At 39.9% G+C, this 20,546-nt stretch overlaps 1 protein-coding gene across 1 annotated transcript; it reads left to right on the top strand.

Annotated features, from left to right (window-relative positions):
* Positions 1–2,997: 2,997 nt before the first annotated feature.
* Positions 2,998–20,534, top strand: pik3cd (phosphatidylinositol-4,5-bisphosphate 3-kinase, catalytic subunit delta). The gene is made up of 22 exons (XM_070909735.1): positions 2,998–3,138; positions 3,958–4,186; positions 5,057–5,289; positions 5,600–5,776; positions 6,827–6,979; positions 7,401–7,490; positions 8,458–8,679; positions 11,221–11,317; positions 11,731–11,861; positions 11,940–11,990; positions 12,082–12,249; positions 13,298–13,419; positions 13,528–13,671; positions 13,757–13,856; positions 13,948–14,114; positions 14,794–14,903; positions 15,213–15,291; positions 15,381–15,548; positions 17,207–17,330; positions 17,758–17,903; positions 17,996–18,128; positions 18,219–20,534. The coding sequence occupies exons 1-22, from the start codon at positions 2,998–3,000 to the stop codon at positions 18,354–18,356; spliced, it is 3,123 nt and encodes a 1,040-aa protein (XP_070765836.1). The 3' UTR covers positions 18,357–20,534.
* Positions 20,535–20,546: the final 12 nt, after the last annotated feature.

Genomic DNA, 20,546 nt, shown 5'->3' with positions numbered 1-20,546 from the left:
ATTGTCACTTATGGTTATCGTTTGGAAATATGAAACAGGGAGGCAGGTTTCAGTTCAATTACAGAACCACCTCTTGAAAAGTCCAAATAAATAAAGGCAGGCATAAAAGTGAAGTTCACTGTGGGTAACTATCAATGTTAGGGGTCGTCTCAAGACTTTGACTTGCAAAGCATTTTGTCATTGGTTAATATTTAGGAAACAATTTTATTTTTCACAAAACAGTGTATTTATTTATTTTTACATGTTCATTTATTAACATATAGATTAAAAATGTACCATAATTGATACATTTTGGAATTTATAAACTAAAACTGTATCATCTAAAATCTCCTCTCTCTGTTTTATGATGGGTTGCATATTCTTAAATGCACATTAACATGATGTTCATATGCACAATTTAACCTCCTTTTATAAATATAAAAAACAGTCACGTTACAGAAGGATGGACTTTCTCAAGTGACACTATGGTACCTGGAAATACACTTAACCTCCGTCTGACTTACAAGAATTTCGAAAACTGCACTTGTGAAACTTGCAATGGTGGAGGGAAACAAAAGGAGAAAGTACCTCCTGTACTTTTGTCTTTGCATACCAAATATTGTCAATGAATATGTTTTATAGTTTTCTTACTGTGTCATTGACAAATTGATGAAGCTGTCTTAATTTGATGATGATGAACATGATGTCCTTAAATAAAGATTAAAGTGACAACATGAGATTAAGGCTGCGTAAAGCACTCATTCTCATTATTGATTAATTATCTGATTTTCTTTTCTTGATTAATCGACTAATCATTTTGTCTCTTAAATAAGTGACGGTGTCCGTTCTAATTTCCCAGAGTCCAAAGTGACGTATTCAAATTCCTTGTTTTATCTGACCAACAATCCAAACCTGGTGGAGGAACCTTACACAGTACATTTACTCAAGTACTGTTTTTAAAATGTGAGTATTTCCACTTAATGCCACTTTACACTGCTATTCCACTATGTTTCAATGGGAAATATTGTAGTTTTTACCTCACTACATTTATCTGTCAGCTATTAGTTACTTTACAGATAAAGATTTTACATACAAAACATGTGATGAGATATGAAGCCTTTATTTAGATTTTATGTCATATACTGTATCTATAAAATCTACCTCTACCTACACCAAATATAGCATTAATGTTTCAGTAATATTAATTTAAAATGTAATGTATAATAGTATAATACTCAGAGGGACCATTTTTCTGCATTGAGATTTTACTTTTGATACTACAAGTACATTCTGCTCATAATACTTCTGTGCTTTTACTTAAGTGAAGTTTTCAAAACAGGACTTTCACTTTTTTTTTAATTTTACATTGTGATACTTTTACTCACAGAATTTCAATACCTACTTCACCACAGTCCAAAACCCAAAGATATTCAGTTTACTATCACATATTAGCATAATAGATTATGAGTTATTTGCTTGCTTAAGTAAATAAAAATGTAATAAAAAATAAAACGTGAAAGCAGCTAGCTTGCTTAAAAAAATGACTGAACAATTATCAAAATAGTGACAGATGAATTAGTAAACTGACTAATTGTTTCAGCTCTACATGAGTTAAACTTTGATCCAAAAAATAAAAATAAAATAAAAAAATACATGAGACTACCAACATACAAGAGGGTTAACTTAGCAGGGATGGAGGGCGGGAGTTAAAGAGAGAACATTTTACTTTCACTTCGCGCGAACTACAGTTTTGGTGGACGGTCCCTTGGCGCGCAGGGAGCTGGAGAGGCAGAGCGCAGCCGCTCAGTCCGGGTCAGTGCAACAACATCGCTGCATGAATGACAGCGCACTTGAGCGACGCAGGGAAGCACCTCACCGCTTCATTTGAGCCGTACGAGCCGGATTTATAACACCTCGCCTCACCTCAACCCAACGGAGGGACCCGCAGCTTACAGCCGCCCGAGCGAGACATGACACCGTGATGCTGCAGCCTCCATCTTCGCTGTGATAAAGCCATGAAGAGATGACCGGCTTGTAGAGCTGACGGGCAAGTGTCTGCGCTAACAGGTTGGCAAGGCTTTCGCTCTGATGCATGTACAAGTTTTAGCCTGACAGGGAGAATATCACGTCTTATATCGGACTGTTGCTGTGTGTGCACCTTCTGTTTTCTTTCCCACTGCTGATTTTAACGATGTTGCTCTTTAATAATGTGCTAAAAATAACCACACTGTGGGTATTATAAATTTCATTCAAATACATTTTTATATATAGGCGCAAGTCAGCCTACATCTGGCAGCACGAGCTTCCTCTTACCAAAATCAATAGTGTAGAATTACTTTATGGCAAACTATTGAAAATGACACTCCAAATACGATGTTTTCTGTTTGCACAGTCAGTTGAATAGATTTGTAGGAAGTGGGACATCAAATTTCCACACAGTCTGTATTTTTTTGTAGTGTGTAGCTATAATTCAGTCAATTGTAGTTTCTTTTTAGTGTGTCTTCACCTTGTTTGACCCCTGAGCTCTTATTTCTGACAGAACATTCAGTCTGTTAAGGTGGTGTATGAATCAAGTCTGCATACTAAAGGCATTTAAACTCCAAAAACACACTTAAAAAATCTCAATACTATTGCCTCATTTACCATTTGCTATCTTATAAATAAATATCCTTATACACGCATTGAACTACATTAAAGAGATGGAGGAAGGGATCAGGTGCAAACAAGGCCCTTCATCTACAGGCTACTGTTTATCACTCAGTGTCAGTTATTCATTCTAGTCATACACACTCTGCATGTGCTCTGTGATTCCAATGAACAGCCTTGAACAGCCTTGCAAAGATAGATCATTCAGCTTGTCCACGTAACACACTGCACACGTACACATGTACAGTAACACATGTTAATAGTGGACATATTAACCCCCTGGCTCTGTTTGCTCTGTGTGGACGGGCGGCTTGGGGTTTTTTCTTCCCGGTGAGCAGCAGAGGAGCTGACGGTAAATGAGAGGCCGTCATCATGCCCCCGGGGAAGTATGGGATGCAGGAGGAATGGGAGAAGGAGGGGGACCAGGGGATCGTGATGGACTTCCTGCTGCCTACTGGGATCTTCCTCAAATTCCTTGTGTCTCGAAACGACACCATCAAAAACATCAAAAAAGTATGTCCCCTCACATCCCCATTTACCTTGATGGTATATTTTTTTTACCATTGATATATGATGTATAATGTCATGATACATCTGATATAAGACAACACTGTATTTCTAATAGATTGCAATTGATTGACTGCAGCACAGCGCTGTGGCTCTGATGACCACAGTTGCGAAATGCTGTTGTTGTTTACAATATTTACTCAATACGCTTTTAAGCAAATTGGTTGACTTAATATTTCCTTCAGACATTAAACTAATTAAAACATCACACAATCTGAACAATGCCTGCCTGCGCTTTTGATTCATCTCGAAGTTTTGATGCAACTGTTCGAGAAGGAGCTACAGCTTCCCTCCTTGGTATACACGGCCAGCTCTCTCTGCTAAAGCAGATCTGCTGTTAAACGTCAATGTGCCAGTTTCTATGCCAACAGTTCTGCCACTTCAGGCTGTTTGATTTAGCTGTGTTAAGTAATGATGCTCTTGGAAGCTGGTAAGCTGATTAAGAGATTAAATGTCTTTCCAATCGAGGTAATTCACAAGGAATTTTAGAAAATGTTCAAAAACTGCCAGGGTCATTTTTTGCACAATAGGTTATAATTTTAGCTCGTAAAGTTCATTAGAGAAATCAGAGTGGTGACAAATATGTTATTCTGCAACAGCTGACAGTTTTGTCTTGCTTTTGAAAATTATGAGGTGTTTTAAATTGATAAAGCTTTCTTTTACACAACCCCTCATGCATACATTTTACATGCACTGAGAACACACTGTACACTTCATAAACACTGCACTCTCAACCTCGCCTGTTGCTGCTGTCTCCTGTCTCAGATGGTTTGGAAAAATGCCAGAAGTGAGGCCCTGTTCAGTGCACTGGGTGATCCCGACGCGTACGTCTTCACCTGCATCAACCAGACAGCAGAGAGGGAGGAACTGGAGGAGGAATCGAGGCGTATATGCGATGTGCGGCCCTTCATGTGTGTTCTGCGGCTGGTGGCGAGGGAGGGCGACCGAGTGGAGAAACTCACCAACACCCAAATCAGCCTGTTAATTGGCAAAGGTCAGCAGCATCCATTCTCTGCTGGAGCTGAGCTGCTGATAGTAGAGTCGCAGTGGGGCCATAGAGGTTTTTGGTATTGTTGTGTAGTTACTACTGTCATCATGCTTCTTACTTGGTTCCAATTCCCTGAATCACTGTCCACATCTCTAATTTATTCAGCAATGCAGATGGAGTAACTGATTATTTATTGAATACAATAAAGAAGTGAAATTAAATGTCAGTTTCAGACTGAATTGCCCTTTCGTTACACTTTATTTACACATTTACACATTATTTAGTCTGACATTGTGTTCATGTTTTCTGTTTGGCACTAACCAATCAGAAGTGACACTTTTTTCTGCCACCATGTTTCAGGCTCTAGCACAGGAAGGTGCCTGTCTTAATCCATCGCATACTCTGATTGGCTGGGGCTGTTTTTCCAACCAAGGAAACAGCCATCGCAGCAGTACTGTTAGAGTGGATGAGAAAAAAAGATGTGACTGTGATTCTGGACCAGGTTAGAGCTGCTCTGGAGGCAGAAATGGTCCCACTGGCTGAGTTAAATCCTTAATGGGCAGAACCAAATGGCCGCCATTTTTCTTCACAGTTAGCAAAGCTAGCAAACCAAAACTGGAATGAAAAAGAAGGAACTCAAACAAACAACAAAGCAGTTCTTTGATCACATTTGTTCGTGATGTTCATTATCTGGAAAGGTCGGCAAGTTTCTGGCTAGCTATGAGCTAATGTAGCTAACTTGAAAATGGAGCACAGCTAGGCTGACTAATGCTAACTCCATTTTTCCGACTCTCAGGTAGATCCAGTAAATGTTTGTACAACAAGGGTAAAGTGTTCCTCTCACAATACAAGTCTTATTTAATTATGATTTCCCAGGTCTGCACGAGTTTGAGGCCCAGAAGAACCACGAGGTGAATGAGTTTCGGTCCAAGATGCGTACTTTTTGCGAAGAGAAGGCTCAGGTGCGGCAGATGTTGCCATGGCAGCAATGGATGGAATACAGCTTCCCATGTGACCTGGAGCCATGCTGCTCTCCGCCAGAGTGTGGGAGCGTGAAGTCAAAAAACACCAAGAAGCTCTTCATCAACGTCAAGTTTGAGGCTTCTGATGTGAGTTGATCTGCTGTTTTTATGAGTCATATGTATAAAGGTTGTTAAGACAAATCAAATGTTACAGTATGATGGGGCAGCAGTAGGGAACCACACAAAGAGCACAACAAGCTTTGATTGGAAAAACTGTGCTTCTCAAATTGTGGAGGATGATTTTAAGTAAGTGTGTGCACCTTTGGAAATCCCCCTCCCACACCCCCAAACACCACCTTCAAAACATCACTCAGGAAGTAGAAATGAAAGCTACATTTTGTATGATTTCTTAAAGCTGGCACGTTTATTTGTATTAAGTTGTCCGTGGCTCTCACAGGAAAGCTTCATGCTGCAGCAAGACCCCCAGGACCTCCCAGTGGCTCTGATGAGGAGCGCCCTGAAGAAGAAGGCCACCGTCTTTCGCTCAGTGCGGCAGGAGCCCGAGGACTACACCTTACAGGTCAACGGGAGGTGGGAGTTCATCTATGGGAAACACCCCATGAGCCAGTTCAAAGTGAGTGACCGCAGCAAAAGCGTCTTTGAGCTGCCACGTGAATTTATTGTTTTGTCCATATTTAATTGATTTACACATTTATTCACACCATAGAGAGGCACTTTGGCAACAATTACAGCCTTTAGTCTATATGAATAGTATGTCTGTATCAGCTTTGCACATTTGGACACTTCAGTCTGGCCCCATTCTTCTTTGGAAGATGAAGTTGCATAAGGACATAGAATGGAGAGAAATTTCCTGTGTAGCTTTGTCATTGTGTTTGGGGTTGGACTCAGTTCTCATTCAGATTGGTATTCCGCCATGTTGTTTTTTGTATTTTGCTACATTCATTTTACCCTAACCTCACAAGCTGTGGAGGAGCATCCCCACAACATGACGTTTCATAGTTGGGATGACGCGTCGCTTTGTTTGTGCCGTAAAGCTGTGACTCGCAAAGCAACTGGGCGACTTGATGAGCCGCCAGATGCAGGTGTATTTAACCTAAAAGCCCTTGTCACTTGATGATTTTAGGCGTGTCATAGAAAGTGGGTGAATGCTTCAATCACTTATGAACTGTCAAATCAATTAATTTTACTTTGTTTTAGATACATTTGTAGAGAAGTTCTTTTCTTTGATCCGTGTCAAAAGAAAAAATGATTAAACGTGAAAAAGCCCAACAATTGGGAACACTGTTATTTTCTCAGTGGGTGTAGATCTCTATTCTGTGTTGTTTGTCTGCCATTCTGCCTGTGGGCTTGGTCTGTGCAGGTGGTCCATAATAGCTGAAATGATTGTCAGATCAGGAGTGCGTCAAGGTTTTGGTGGCAGGAGACCCCATTGTTGATTCTGAAACTCCAGCCACCTGCAGGGGTGACTCATATCGGTCTAGCAGCCCTGCAGAAAGGAACTGCATCCATCCACACATAATGAGATTTCGGCTGCATTAACCTACAGCAAATGAACAGCCTCCAGGAGTCAACCAGTGCTATCAGAACACTGGGAAATATCTGTGGGTGAACTGATGGCTGTACCATTAAACAAAAAAAAAATCTCTCCTTCTGTCTCTCCCAGTACATTTTCTTGTGTTTGAGAAATGGCCAAAACCCTCATCTCACCATGGTGCACCGCTCCACCATCAGCAAATATCAGGAGGAGCAGGGCCGAATGTGCCAGGCGTACAAGAGTCGCTCCTTGTCCAGACCTCCCCCACTGCCCCTGAAGAAGGTAAGAAGTCAGCGGACAGCTGGCGTCTCTCATTAACAGCACTCTCTTTCTCCCTCTCCTCGTCGCAGTGGTTCCTTGATCGGACTCTGGACTTTGGCACACTTGAAACATGCTGCGCGACACAATGTTGATAATTTACGCCGGACACCTTCGCTTGCATTGATCTGAAATATGAACAGTAAAATTACATGTTTTTCAGACTTAATCAAAGTACCTTTTTGTCCGTTTCTACCAGTTTCAAAGTTTGTTCCCCTTTTTTACTTTCTTTTGAAAGCGTGCATTGTTGTTTCTATCTTTTGGCATGTTGCTAAACAGGAAACTGTAGCAACAGTTTCATGACTTGAGACTTCAGTGAACGCTATTTCAATATAATGAATGAGAGGGAAAAAATTAATTTTCCTTTCTTCTGACTTTTCTATAGCAGAATACCTCCTCTCTGTGGTCCATCAATGAGCCTTTCTACATTCACCTGCTGCAGGGCAGCCGGGTGAATGCTGACGAAGGAATGAAGGTTGGTGTGGTTTTGTGTGGGTTTTTTCTCTCACTTTGCTGCTCAATGAAGTGTGGCATTCACTTGTTTACCAATATCTCAATTTCAGTTGTAGAAACAGCGGGGCTGACATGTAAATGACAGGAGGGGTCACATGGTCCAGACCACACGTTTCCCATAATTCATCAAGGCGGTTGGTTAAAACTTCAAAACAGGAAGTGGGGAGGGCCTATCTGATTTTTAAGTCTCATTCTGAGGCCTAGATTCTAAGAAAAAAAGACTTCATGCTGTCTCTCCCTCTCTCGCTTTCAATGCACTTCTTTTTTTGAAGCATGCGTTTTGTTACTATTGCTGAAACCTGAGTAGAATCTTGTTCCAATTTCAGTAATGTATATTACGTTTTTCCATGTCTTTTTTTGCAATGTCACTTTTCTTTTTCAACCAATTTGACTAAAAAGAGGGAGAGCGCACACAGGGAACTCTGTTAATGTGTGTCTGTGTTTGTGATCCAGTTTCATAACTAACTATGTTACTGTTTAGATGGGTTATTAAGTGTGAGTGCACTTCCGGCTGCTGCCTTAGAGCACATCATGACTGATGGCAAATTTGTCCTGTCACATAATTATCAGTCATGTCTGCAGTTGGCAGGCAAAGGTCTGAAAACACACCCCGGGGGAGAATAGCCACTCATATATTTTGTAAATATAGATTCAGATTATCTTGATTTGCCAAAAGGCAGGAGCTTAATGGTCGTACAATATTGAATTGTGATTCTGTGCCGCACTGAAGGGCATCGTCTGCTTACGTTATGAATGTGTAGACCCTTTGACTCATAGCCTGAGTGACACAGGAAACTCTGAATCATCTAGCGAAGTCTATAAATCTTCCACAAACAATCTCCCTCACACAAGTGCTAAACAGCTTCCAAACCACATGTCATGCCTTTATCTAATCACTACTGTGTATGTGTGTATGTTTCCCCATCCAGCTTGTGGTGCAGGCTGGTCTGTTCCATGGCAGTGAACTGCTCTGTAAGGTGGTGACGAGCTCAGAGGTGACAGTGTGCTCCGAGCCGCTGTGGGACCAGAAGTTGGAGTTTGACATAAATGTGGCCGACCTGCCGCGCATGAGCCGCCTGTGCTTTGCGCTCTATGCTGTCATTGAGAAAGCCAAGAAACCCCGCGGCACCAAAAAGAAGAATAAGAAAGCGGTGAGTCTGTCAGAGGCTCACGCCGTTTTCTGGCCTTAGTGTGCAACTTGTGATTGAGCAGGCGAGTGTTTGGGCTGGTGGGTGTGAATTTGTTAGCAAGCACAAACAGATCTGTTTCCTCTCGAGTGTGTAGTGTGCGTACTCAGTGTGTGCTGTGTGGGTGTGTTTTGCTGCTGCGTCTGGTTGTGCAAGTGTGTTCAGTGGCAAGGCTGTGGTTAACATTTCATCCGCTTCAGCTCTTTTATCTGTACATCACCCCAAGGAAGGAAGGAATTGGCAAACATTTTCAAGGAATTCTAAATTCATCTTCACAGTCGCCATTCGCAGTTATAGCCGTCCCGCCCACTGAGCATTTTACATTTAATTTACTTCTCATCTTTAAGGCCGCTACTGGGGACAGTTTAGAGTAGAGGTCTTAAAAACTGTGCAAAGCAATTTCTTGCTGCTGTTATTCTTCTTACATTTGGAGACGTTTATTTAAACCCAACCCATGCTTTATTGTTTGTGTTGCTGAGATGCTACCAGACCACATTTAATTTTTTCATATTATGTGAAGCACTTTTTTGTAGGTACATAGATGCAAATATGCAGATTGTACTCTTGATGTACAAGACTGTGTCATCAGCATAAAATGGGTACGTCTGTGTTGAAATAGTATAATTTATTTAAATTATAATGGACGAAGAAGTTAATAACTTCCAATTTGACAGTAATACAATTTTTACACTTAGAAAAATTATTACAATTAGTGCCGAATCATTGTGTATTGACAGGAAATTGATGTACAACTATTTTGATCATGAATTAACCGTCATTTTTCAAGCAAAAATGTTAAACATTTGATGGTTCCAGCTCCTCAAATGTGTGAATTTACTTGTTTTCCCTGTCTTATATCATTGTCAGTGGTGGAATGTAAGTACTTTTACTCAAGTACTGTAATTCAGTGCAGTTTTTAGGTACTCGTACTTCACTAGTAATTCCATTTTCTGCTACTTTGTACTTATAATCTACTACAATTCAAAGGCAAATATTGTACTTTTTACTTACCTTTTGTTTGATAACTTCAGTTACCTTGCAGATTCAGATTAAAAATGCAAAATATAATCAACAAATAAATTATGTTCTATTATTATGGATAAGACTTGATACGTTGATGAAAGCTACCCGGCAGTATATATAGTAAAAAATAAGCTCCACCATTACCAGCTGCAACATTACAGTAATGTACATATTAATGTAACATATATATATATACATATACTTTTACTTGATTAAAAACAAAATGATCAATGCAGGACAGAGTGTTTCTACACTATGATATTGCTATCGTAAATTGAATATCTTTGGATTGTTGACTGTTGGTTGAACAAAAGATTTGAAAGGTTAGAAAAGATTTCTTAGACACATGCCACGTGAATCATTAGACAAGACGAAAATAATCGGTAGATTAATCAATAATGAAAGATCATTACTAGTTGCAGCCTTAATTACATTTATGAATTTAAAAATGAATCAGTAGTAGTACTCTGAGAGGCTGCATGGGAAAGAGAGGCTGCATGGGAAAGAGCCTCCACACGCCCACTCACTGTACATGGACAAGTACAGTGAACAACAACAAATTCCCCTTTTTTTCTGCGGCTGTGGTCTCAGCCTCTTTTGTTTTGAAGCGTTGCAGCGGCTGTGGGCAACATGTTTGGAAGGTCCGCCCAGGTGGGTTTATGGGCATCAAGGCCACTTCTGCTTTCTGAGGCACTTCTCTCTTCTTTTGCCCGGAAGAGAAGTCCCGCAGACAGACGGAAGCTGAACTATTTTAGCTGCTCTTGTTTATGGGTATCGTCTCATTTTTTTTAGCTTGGTACATTCAGCCTACATGTGTTTGTTTTGTTTTTTAACACATTGGATGGTCGTGTTAGTTTTTGCTGACCTCTGACTGGATCTTATCTCCTTTTCTGCTGCTTTACATTCCAACTTTAGACCTTATGAATATAATATCACTGTCATATCAGTTTTTCACTAGAAGCTGCAAAATCTTTTGCTCCACGTGTTATTATTTAACACAATTAATTATAAAGTCAAAGTTTCCACGAAAACGCTTTCAACTTTTTTGTCATTAAAATATAAATATATAACGGTTTCTTAATGCTGTTTGACTTGAATTCAAATGAACGTCTATGGTAAAGCTGATGTTATACAGGAGAGATTTAATAATTCAATACATTTTAGAGTAACTGATGGAAATGCTTTATCTTCAAAGAATCTTAGATATATCTATGGATGCTGCAAAAAATGAGTCGGCTGTTGAACATATTTTTGACAGGAAGAGAGCTTGAAAAGAACACATAGATGTTAAAAATGACTTAGAGAACTTATTTTATATCCCACAAATTACTACAAACTACTGTATGTATTTTGATAAACTAAATGAACAGATTTAGTTGTAACTGATCAAAACTTAATGTAACTTTTATTGAAAATGAGAGTAGATGCAGATGTTCTTCAAAGCGAATCAGCAAACCTAATCCTCCCTGTTACTCTCTTCAGGATTGCCCGATAGCCTGGGTGAACACCATGGTGTTCGACTACAAGGACCAGCTGAAGACCGGGGAGTTCCTCTTGTCCACATGGCCATCTCTCCCTGGTACTTTCAGCCTTGCCTCTTCTTAGATCTCCTCCTCTTCAAAAACACCTCACGTTACCAGCCTCCTCCACAGCGCCTGGCAGCACACAGTGAGGGCTGAAATACCCAATGTGACATGTGGCGGCATCAAAACCCCACATATTCACTCATTATGCGTTTGCTGATGCACAAGATAGCCTTTTTAAGATGTGGGAATTACTGTTTGTTGGTGTCAAAAATGTCACTGTGTTTCTTCACTTTGGCTGTAACGTAAAATTATTTTTAACTTTCTCTACGGTTTGGAAGAGCAGTAAGTTTAACACTCACTTTCCCTTTTAGAGATACAGGAGGGATGTGAAGGTGAAAATGTACTCACCAAGTGGATAAAAGCCTCTACCAAATGACACAGTTCATATATGACATTTTTATCGCAGATGACAAAGGCGATCTGCTGAACCCGATGGGAACAGTCGAGAAGAACCCCAACGTGGACAGTGCTGCCGGGCTTCTCATTCGCTTCCACAACATCCGGCCACACCCTCTCTATTACCCTCCTCTTGACAAGGTACTTATTCCCAAAAGGCTATATTTGAGTGCATGCTGATAGTTACAATCAGTACAAAAAATCCTCATCTGTTTTCAGATAAGTGACATGGAGAAGAATGGTGATGCAGCCATCACCACTAAAGAAGAGGTAAGACTTTCTACATCTCACAGTTGAACAATTAAAAGAGTTAAAAAAACAATTGCATGAATATGTTTCCGGGTCATTTTGCTCTCTGCAGTACATGAAGCTAAAAGAAATCATGGACAACAAAAACTACACCGAGTTTTTCGAGGACGAGAAGGAGCTACTGTGGAAGCTTCGCGCAGAAGTCCGCGACCGTTATCCTGAAAGTTTGTCCAAGCTGCTCCTCATCACCAAGTGGAATAAGCGTGAGGACGTAGTTCAGGTATAAAGTGAGAGTTTTGAAAGAGAATTTCCCCACTGTGATCAATTTAGTTTTTCTTAGTCTGTATACAGGTCTTGAAATGTTTGCCAAACACACAAAACAACTGGAAATGTCCAAAATAGATTTAAGTCCTCAATGTACAAAAATACTCATTTTATTTCTGTTAATTGCCTTGGCAGGCAGTGTTGGCAGGAATTGCTAGATTTTCACTGACCAGTAAGGTTGTAGCTATTGATATTTTCTAATTTTAATAATGATTAATGTAACAATTGTTTAGCTGATTAATCGATTGATTTAGTCTCTAAAATGTTAGACCAAGACTAAGAGTGTATAGCCATGCTAGCGCTTTGAGCTAAATGCTAATGACAGCATGCTAACATGCTCCAAATGACAATGCTAACAAGCTTAATGTTTAGCAGATTAGCATGTTAGCATGCTAACATTTGCTAATCAGCACTAAACACAAAGTACAGCTGAGGCTGATGGGAATGTTGTTAGTTTCCCAGATATTTTGCCAAAAGTTGTCGAGGCAGTTCAATCAAAAATGTGAAGGTCATGCTGGTGCTGGTGTAAAAGTCAGGGGATCATCAAAGTCAAACGGATTCATCCTCTGTGGACGATGAATGTTTGTACAAACCAAAGCGAGACTAGTGCCAGAGCCACATCGCTAGCATAGCTAAAAACTAAAAATGCCATCACATTTCCAAGAGTCCAAGATGATAATCTTCTTCCAACCAATAGTCCCAAAAAAAGATATTTAATCACAATGGTATAAAACAGAGAAAAGCTACATATCACCACATTGGTGAAACTGAAACCAGCAAATGTTTTTCCTTGGCGAATTATCTGAACAATTAATCGATCATCAAAATAGTTGCTATAGATCTTTTCAGCCCTACAACCAGTAAAGGTCTTGAAAATGCTTTTAAAGTAAAAATACAGAACACTGAAACACTCAGGTCTCGTGAGAAGTTTAATCTGCCATCAAACACATTTGAGTTTTGATTATTTTCATCATGTTAGAAAATTGTCATTTGACTCTCCTCAGATGGTGAGTTTACTGAGGAACTGGAGGGACCTCCCTGCCATCCATGCCCTGGAGCTCTTAGACTACAGTTTTCCCGACCCAGCGGTCCGTTCTTTCACCATCAGATGCCTCAGGAAGCTCAGGTACACACATAAATATGTTTAGGTATCTCATATCCATGTAGCATCAGCCATTTTGTGTTTCAACTTTTAACAATGTGATCGTTTATGGGACATTTTCTCTGCACACAGTGATGATGAACTTCTGCAGTACTTAATCCAGCTGGTCCAGGTCCTGAAGTACGAGTCCTATCTAGACTGTGACCTCACCACTTTCCTGCTAGAGAGGGCTTTGTCCAACAGGATGATAGGACACTTTCTGTTTTGGCATCTCAGGTGAGATGCAGTCCAGCAGAAATAACAATATCATGTACGTCTGCAGCCTTTTTGTATTTGACGGCAAAGTTCGTGTCTATTGTAGGTCAGAGATTCACGTGGCATGTGTGAGTTTGCGTTTTGGCCTGATTCTGGAGGCCTACTGCAGGGGAAACATCCACCACATCAAGTTCTTAACCAAACAGGTAATCTCACACACTTACACACGCTGACTTAAAGCTCTGAACCATGTGCTTTTGTTTTGCATTAAATCCCTGCCTCACCTCTCCCACACAGACCGAGGCTCTGGGCAAAATGAAGGCCCTGAGTGACTTTGTCAAGTCGGGCTCCCAGAAGATGACAGCGGATGACCTGAAGCTGTGTATCAGACAGGAGTCCTACCTGGAGGCCCTGTCAGAACTGCTGTCACCACTCAACCCCAGCATCATCCTTGCTGAGATCTGGTTAGTGCCAGACACACACACACACACACACAGTACAAATTGCATTTTTTGACTCCTTCATTGGATTTTCAGGGGCAGTTTTGGTCCTTTTCTACGTTTACTGAATTACAAAATAATACATTTACGTAGCATATTGACAAACTAACCCGAAGTTGTTACAGTACCAGTAGACTACCAGTAGATTATACTGTATGCCATTTTACTCTTATTTCTCACCGCTAAAACGCTCAAAGATGAGGATGTTACACTTTTTTCTATTCTGTCCCCAACCTTTTCATCTTCATCCCCTTGAACAGAGTTTTTTTTTAATAATATTAGCTCTTAGCTTGCTTACCCTGGACAAAATGTCGCCATTTCTTACAGTGGCCCACAAGGGATGGTAGTCATTGATACATAAATATTTAACAACTCAATAAATAAAATGTCACCAGGGTGAAAAATCTAAAAATAAAAGCACAGTATTTTGTAAAAACATTCAGGTACATTTTGTCCTCACAGTTATAATGAGCATGTGTTTAACATAATATTTATAAAATATTTAACAACTCAATAAATAAAATGTCACCAGGGTGAAAAATCTAAAAATAAAAGCACAGTATTTTGTAAAAACATTCAAGTACATTTTGTCCTCACAGTTATAATGAGCATGTGTTTATAATGAGTGTTTCGGCTGTTGCAGTGCAGATAAGTGCAGGTTCATGGACTCCAAGATGAAGCCGCTCTGGCTGATGTATAAGAATCCCTTTGCTCAAGGAGACATGGTGGGCATCATCTTCAAGAACGGAGACGGTGAGAAAATCTGAATACATGGCCACACACATTCAGTGCACATTAACGCACAGTAGCCACGCGGTTTCAGGATTTAAGCTGTAGTTTACTTCAGTTGAGCACAAAAGGAATTCATTGAAGGGTTAAAATACAGGGTTATACATTTAAAATGCACCGGAAAGACAAACATACCATTTAGGTTTTGAAGGGGACGTCCCCTAAATTCAAAAAGAGGAAAGTTAGAAGTCAAAAAGTACCAGGGTTAAAGTTAGCATGACATTTAAATTTGATGCATCACTTGTGACAATAAAATTTGTTTTTCACCTTTAGATCTTCGACAAGACATGTTGACTCTCCAGATGATCCGGCTCATGGAGAATTTATGGAAGAAAGAAGGCCTGGATCTCAGGTACAGTGGGAGCAGTTGTTTGCAGCAGCTGTTGGTTCTTTAGCACACTAGGCCGACCTAATACTATCATTGTCACCCTACACTCGCAGGATGATCCCATATGGCTGCTTGTCCACTGGGAACAAGATGGGGCTCATCGAGGTGGTGAAGAACTCAGACACCATCGCCAATATCCAGCGTAACAGCAGTAACAGTGCCGCCACTGCTGCCTTCAACAAGGACGCCCTGCTCAACTGGCTGAAATCTAAGAATCCTGAGTGAGTAGGATGAACAACTTTGATACAATAGTTACTGTTGGAAGCCCCAAAATGTCTTCTTCTACTGTGTAAACACTGTATTGATCCCTTTAACCCCAGGAAGCTAGCGCTGGGTCCATTATATGCACACCAAATGCTGTTCAAAGCCACAGAGTTTTATCTGTCCATCCATTTTTTAAATTGTTTTTCATGATCATCAGGGTCACTCAACAGTATGAGCAAAGGCACCTAAATGGCCTTTTCCCCTGTAACTTTCCCCAGCTCCAATGCCAGCTGTGTCACAAGCTGTTTCCCAAATACATGTTATATTAATCATGTTTTGTTTGTATGTAGTGTGTAGTCTCTTAGTGCACAACTTGTTTTTTATTTCCTGTTAGTATGAAATGGTTAAGTATATTGATTTCTTGTACACAACTACATCACAGTTGTTGTTGTTGTTGTTGTTGTTGTTTGTGTGTTCAAGTGTATCGGAAGATGTGTGATGGTGTGAAATGTGTCACATCCATTGGCTTGGTTTTGAACAGACATTTTAGGTATTGTCTTTACTTTAACCCCCCCCCCCCATTTAGCTTTAATAAACAGTAAATGAACAATTAATAAATGGTCTTTAACACATGTAGTTGTAAGCAGATGCAAGGACATTTTAAGTGTTTATTGATGTATTTGTCGACAACTATAACTCCGCCTGTGAGACTCCCACAAGTAGGGGCTTGTGTAACAGATAAAAACAGATAAAACACATAATGAATGCCAATTTAGTAAAACACAGTTTTACAATATAAGATATGTCTTCATGGGAGAAGTTATGATTGTTGACAAACACTGTACAACATTTAGAATGACATTATAGTGTGTTATAAACCATTTATTACATATTTCAAAGCTTTAAATTCTAAGGTACTTTTATTTACATTATACATTAAATATCTAATATTATATAACATTATACACTGTAGCTTCAGTTGGAACACACAGGTACAGAGTATGTTGGTGGTTTTTCTTTACAGTATGGAGAAAATTCTTTTTTTCCATCAATGGTGGGAGCATTTAAGTTTTAAGCTTTAAGAAACGCGCTCTGTATGCCTGTGTGTGTGGTTTGAATCGTTCACTTCAAAGTATTTATTGGTGCAGAATTTTAAAATCCATGACAGACCAACACAAAGTGCATAGGCAACTTCAGCTTCAGCAACATTAAATGAGAGTAGATTTTTATTTGGTGCCAGACAGTCTGAAGGTCTTGTCTATTCTAAAAGCTCCTTGAAGAGAGAGAGAGAACCATTCAATGTAATGAATAAGCCTTTGTACGTCACGTTGGCAAGACAGGCCCAGCTGACTGCACGACAGAACAGAAAGGTAATTAGCTTGAAATGCTGCAGCACCCAAAATGGAGTGGAGAAAATTAGTAAAAGCTTGACACGGTGACCCCCGTGGACGTCTAGACGGACGTGGCGGTCAATCATTAATCGTCCACAGTAACTCTGTGAATATTTCATATATAGCAATGAGGAAATTCTGCTTCATGACTGTGTGTGTGTGTGTGTGTGTGTGTGTGTATTAGTAGTTATATGACAAAGATAAGAGAAGTGTAAATGTACTGTAAGAACAAAACCCGCTCATGCTTTGCTTCCTTGTTTCTCTGATTTTATTTTTGTCACCAGGGACAAACTTGATCAAGCAATAGAAGAGTTCACGCTGTCCTGTGCTGGCTACTGTGTAGCCACTTACATCTTGGGAATTGGAGATCGACACAACGACAATATCATGATCAGGGAAACTGGACAGGTGGGGGTTTACTGCTGTGATGTTTTTCATCACAGGGAATCATTACAACACTGAAATCGACCACAAGGGGGCGATTAGACATAAAGTGGGAATTAAGTGGTACTTTCAACCCAGTAGTCAACCTGACTTTACTGGTGCTTTGCTTCATAACGCAGAACACTTACTACAATTGCCAAAATCAATAGTTTAGTAGTTTTCACTGCTGAATGTTCAAAAAACAAAAATGATTTTCTATTTTAAATGTAATACTGATTGGAATGTGGAGGTTTGTGAGTTTCCAAGACCTTGATAATATTAACTTGTGACTTTTAGTTTAATTCCAATGAGTTCTTTTGTAAGATTGGATGGGATGAAATCCTTCAAGTCACTCACCAGTTAGTGGTCAGTGATTCAGAACCCATTCATAACCCAGAACTTTGCTCCTCAGCTGTTCCACATTGACTTTGGGCATTTCCTGGGCAACTTCAAGCGGAAACTTGGCATCAACAGGGAGCGTGTGCCTTTCATCTTGACTTATGACTTTGTCCATGTGATCCAACAAGGAAGGACGAACAACAGCGAGAAGTTTGAGAGGTACAATATTTTTGTATGATCCGAGTTACTGATCAGGGATTCTGTTCACATATTTTATAACAGATGACTGACTGTTGCGTCCATGTTGTTAGGTTCAGGGAGTACTGTGAGTGGGCCTATAAGATCCTGTGTCGGAATGGGACGCTGTTCGTCAACCTCTTTGCTATGATGAAGGCAGCAGGACTGCCAGAGCTCACCTCCTTCAAAGACATCCAGTATCTAAAGGTATGCAACGATGATGCTGATGCTGCTGCTACTGCTGCTGATGAGGATGATAATAGTGTTAACAGTGTTTTGGTTTCTTGTTTTCAAAAGGACTCTTTAGCTTTGGGCAAATCAGAGGAAGAGGCGCTGAAAAATTTCAAGGTGAAGTTCAACGAAGCTCTGCGGGAGAGTTGGAAGACGAAGGTCAACTGGATGATGCACTCCTTGGCCAAAGATAATAGACCGTGAAGAACACTGCACCAAGGTAACCGAAGACCAACCAAAAATTATGGATTTTAACTTATGGAGGTAAAAAGGGAGAAAACACAATCAAATATCTTACTTTATTGATGGCATTCAAAGACACTCAGCAAACGTTTACATCTGACTGGCCTGTCTGTGGCAAATAACAACTACGTGGAGACATGCAAAGACAGTGATATAATCATGGAGCAAACATTTCAACACACAGATTTTTTCATCACACTTTCTCCCATCAAACCTGCCTTTGCCTTGAGGACATGAAAAAATTATAAACACGCTTTTTTTTTTATGTGTTAAAATCGCTACTTGAAAAACCACCTGCTCGTGCAAAGTGTCATGAATCACTGAAACAGGAGCAGAGACTGAAAGTTCATCTCACCGACTGCATTACTCAGCAGGGAGCAAACTGCAAAGAAACTTTATGATGACTACGGTTTACAACCCTCGATGTCTGTGTCATTTCCTCTCATTTAAACTGCCTCTTTGCAATGTGTCTTGTTTTTTTTGTTTGTTTGTTTTATTGTATTTAATTTAATTTGGTGACTCTGAAGTACTTGTACAAAGCCATGAAGGATATTTTAAAAAGATTGTTGTGTTTTACTGCTGTATCACTTATTGATGTGTAATGTTGCCTTGAATTACAGTATGTTGCCTTTGGAGTGCCAGTAGACAGGAAGCATTGTAACATTCACAGTTTTTTGTAAGATGAGAAAATACCTTTAAAGGGACCTTTATTTTCATAACATCCCTGTGTACCAAGCTATGTCACCCAGCAGATTCTTACCAAACTGCTACTACGCATTAAAGGAATAGTTTGACATTTTGGTAAATACGCTTATTTGATTTCTTGCTGAAAGTTAGATGAGAAGGTCGATACCACTCTCGAGTCTGCAGCCTTTAGCTTAGCTTAGCACAAAGACTGGAAACAGGCGGAAACAGCTAGCCTGGCTCTGTCAGAATGTAACACAATCTGCCTACCAGCACCTTTAAAGCTCACTAAATAATAAAAGTGTATATAGGATAAGTTGTGGTTTTATGGGGTTGTGTGCCAAAAAACAGTTTCTTGGCTGGGAGCAGACACCCTCGCCCCACCCCAGGCTAGCAGTTTCCCCCTGTTTCCAGTCTTTATGCTAAGTGTCTCCTGGTTGTAGCTTCATATTTAACACACAGATATGAGAGTGGTAAAGCTTTTCTCGTCTAACTCAGAAAGTGAATGGGTGTATTTCCCAAAATGTCAGAGATATTATATAGATGTTTGGTCAGAGGATCAGACAAAATATCGAATAGGTTACATGAGGCATTACGACCCAAATAAGAATCTCTGGACTGGTATAAGCCATAGCGTTTCTCAAAATGTGGTACTGTACAAATGGCCCTTTTGAAAGTGTAAATCTGGACTATGTGTACTATCTCAGATGATGCAGTACGTGTGTGTATGTGTGTGTGCCTTGATATTTTCTGATATTTAAGTTATGCACTGTGACTTCCATTGCATTTTTGAACGGATGTGCCAGGTGCCATGAAAGAGATTTCATGCTTGTAGTGTCAAAACACCTTTTGACATAGCTAATGGTGTGCCAAATGGTGTTTGTTTAATTTTATGGCACATTCAGATTATTTTACATTGCTGTATATCTTGTTGTCAGTCCTGAAAAGGAGATTATGTGCTTTTCATAGCCTTTTATTATTTTGCTTAGCAGTTTAAATTATCTCTAGCGTTTGTATGAGTCTCTGTACAATGATGACTTTTACAGAAGAGCAAGTGTAGCTGTGGATTACACAGCAAGAAGATTTAAAAGCTACTGAAATGTTCACAGTGGAATAGACTTTAAATATGGGTCATCAATGTCCCTCAGTATGGGCTCAGCTAAACACTGCTGCTTTAAGCCAGGAGGAGTGAGTCTATGGAGTTTATGTGCTACTTCTGCATATTTTAAAATATACTTGTGTTGCCTTTTGGATTGATTATAATTCATGAAGTCTGTCAAATGGTACAGATCTTTTTAAGGCTCAGGCCTCATTTTCACGTGTGCAGCTAAAACAGATAAATCATCCTGTCAACATAGGTCTGATGTAGACCTGTCCTTTATCAGCATCCTGTTTTTACATTTGCTTCACTTGCTGTTGGGAGGGAAACATACACTCAATAAACAGTTTGCAACAGCAGAGCGCACT

Source organism: Enoplosus armatus, chromosome 8, assembly GCF_043641665.1.
Source record: "Enoplosus armatus isolate fEnoArm2 chromosome 8, fEnoArm2.hap1, whole genome shotgun sequence".
In the NCBI taxonomy this organism is placed as follows: Eukaryota; Metazoa; Chordata; class Actinopteri; order Centrarchiformes; family Enoplosidae; genus Enoplosus; species Enoplosus armatus.
The sequence above is the reverse complement of the archived record's forward strand: the minus strand, read 5'-3'. Positions and strand labels throughout refer to the sequence as shown.

What these genes read in the sequence shown, in the direction of transcription:
- pik3cd (XM_070909735.1), top strand. Translation starts at nt 2,998, where the DNA reads ATGCCCCCGGGGAAGTATGGGATGCAGGAGGAATGGGAGAAGGAGGGG. An exon ending in AAAAGAAGAATAAGAAAGCG is followed by an intron (nt 8,680 to 11,220) that starts GTGAGTCTGTCA and finishes TACTCTCTTCAG; the next exon opens with GATTGCCCGATAGCCTGGGT. An exon ending in TGATCAGGGAAACTGGACAG is followed by an intron (nt 17,331 to 17,757) that starts GTGGGGGTTTAC and finishes TTTGCTCCTCAG; the next exon opens with CTGTTCCACATTGACTTTGG.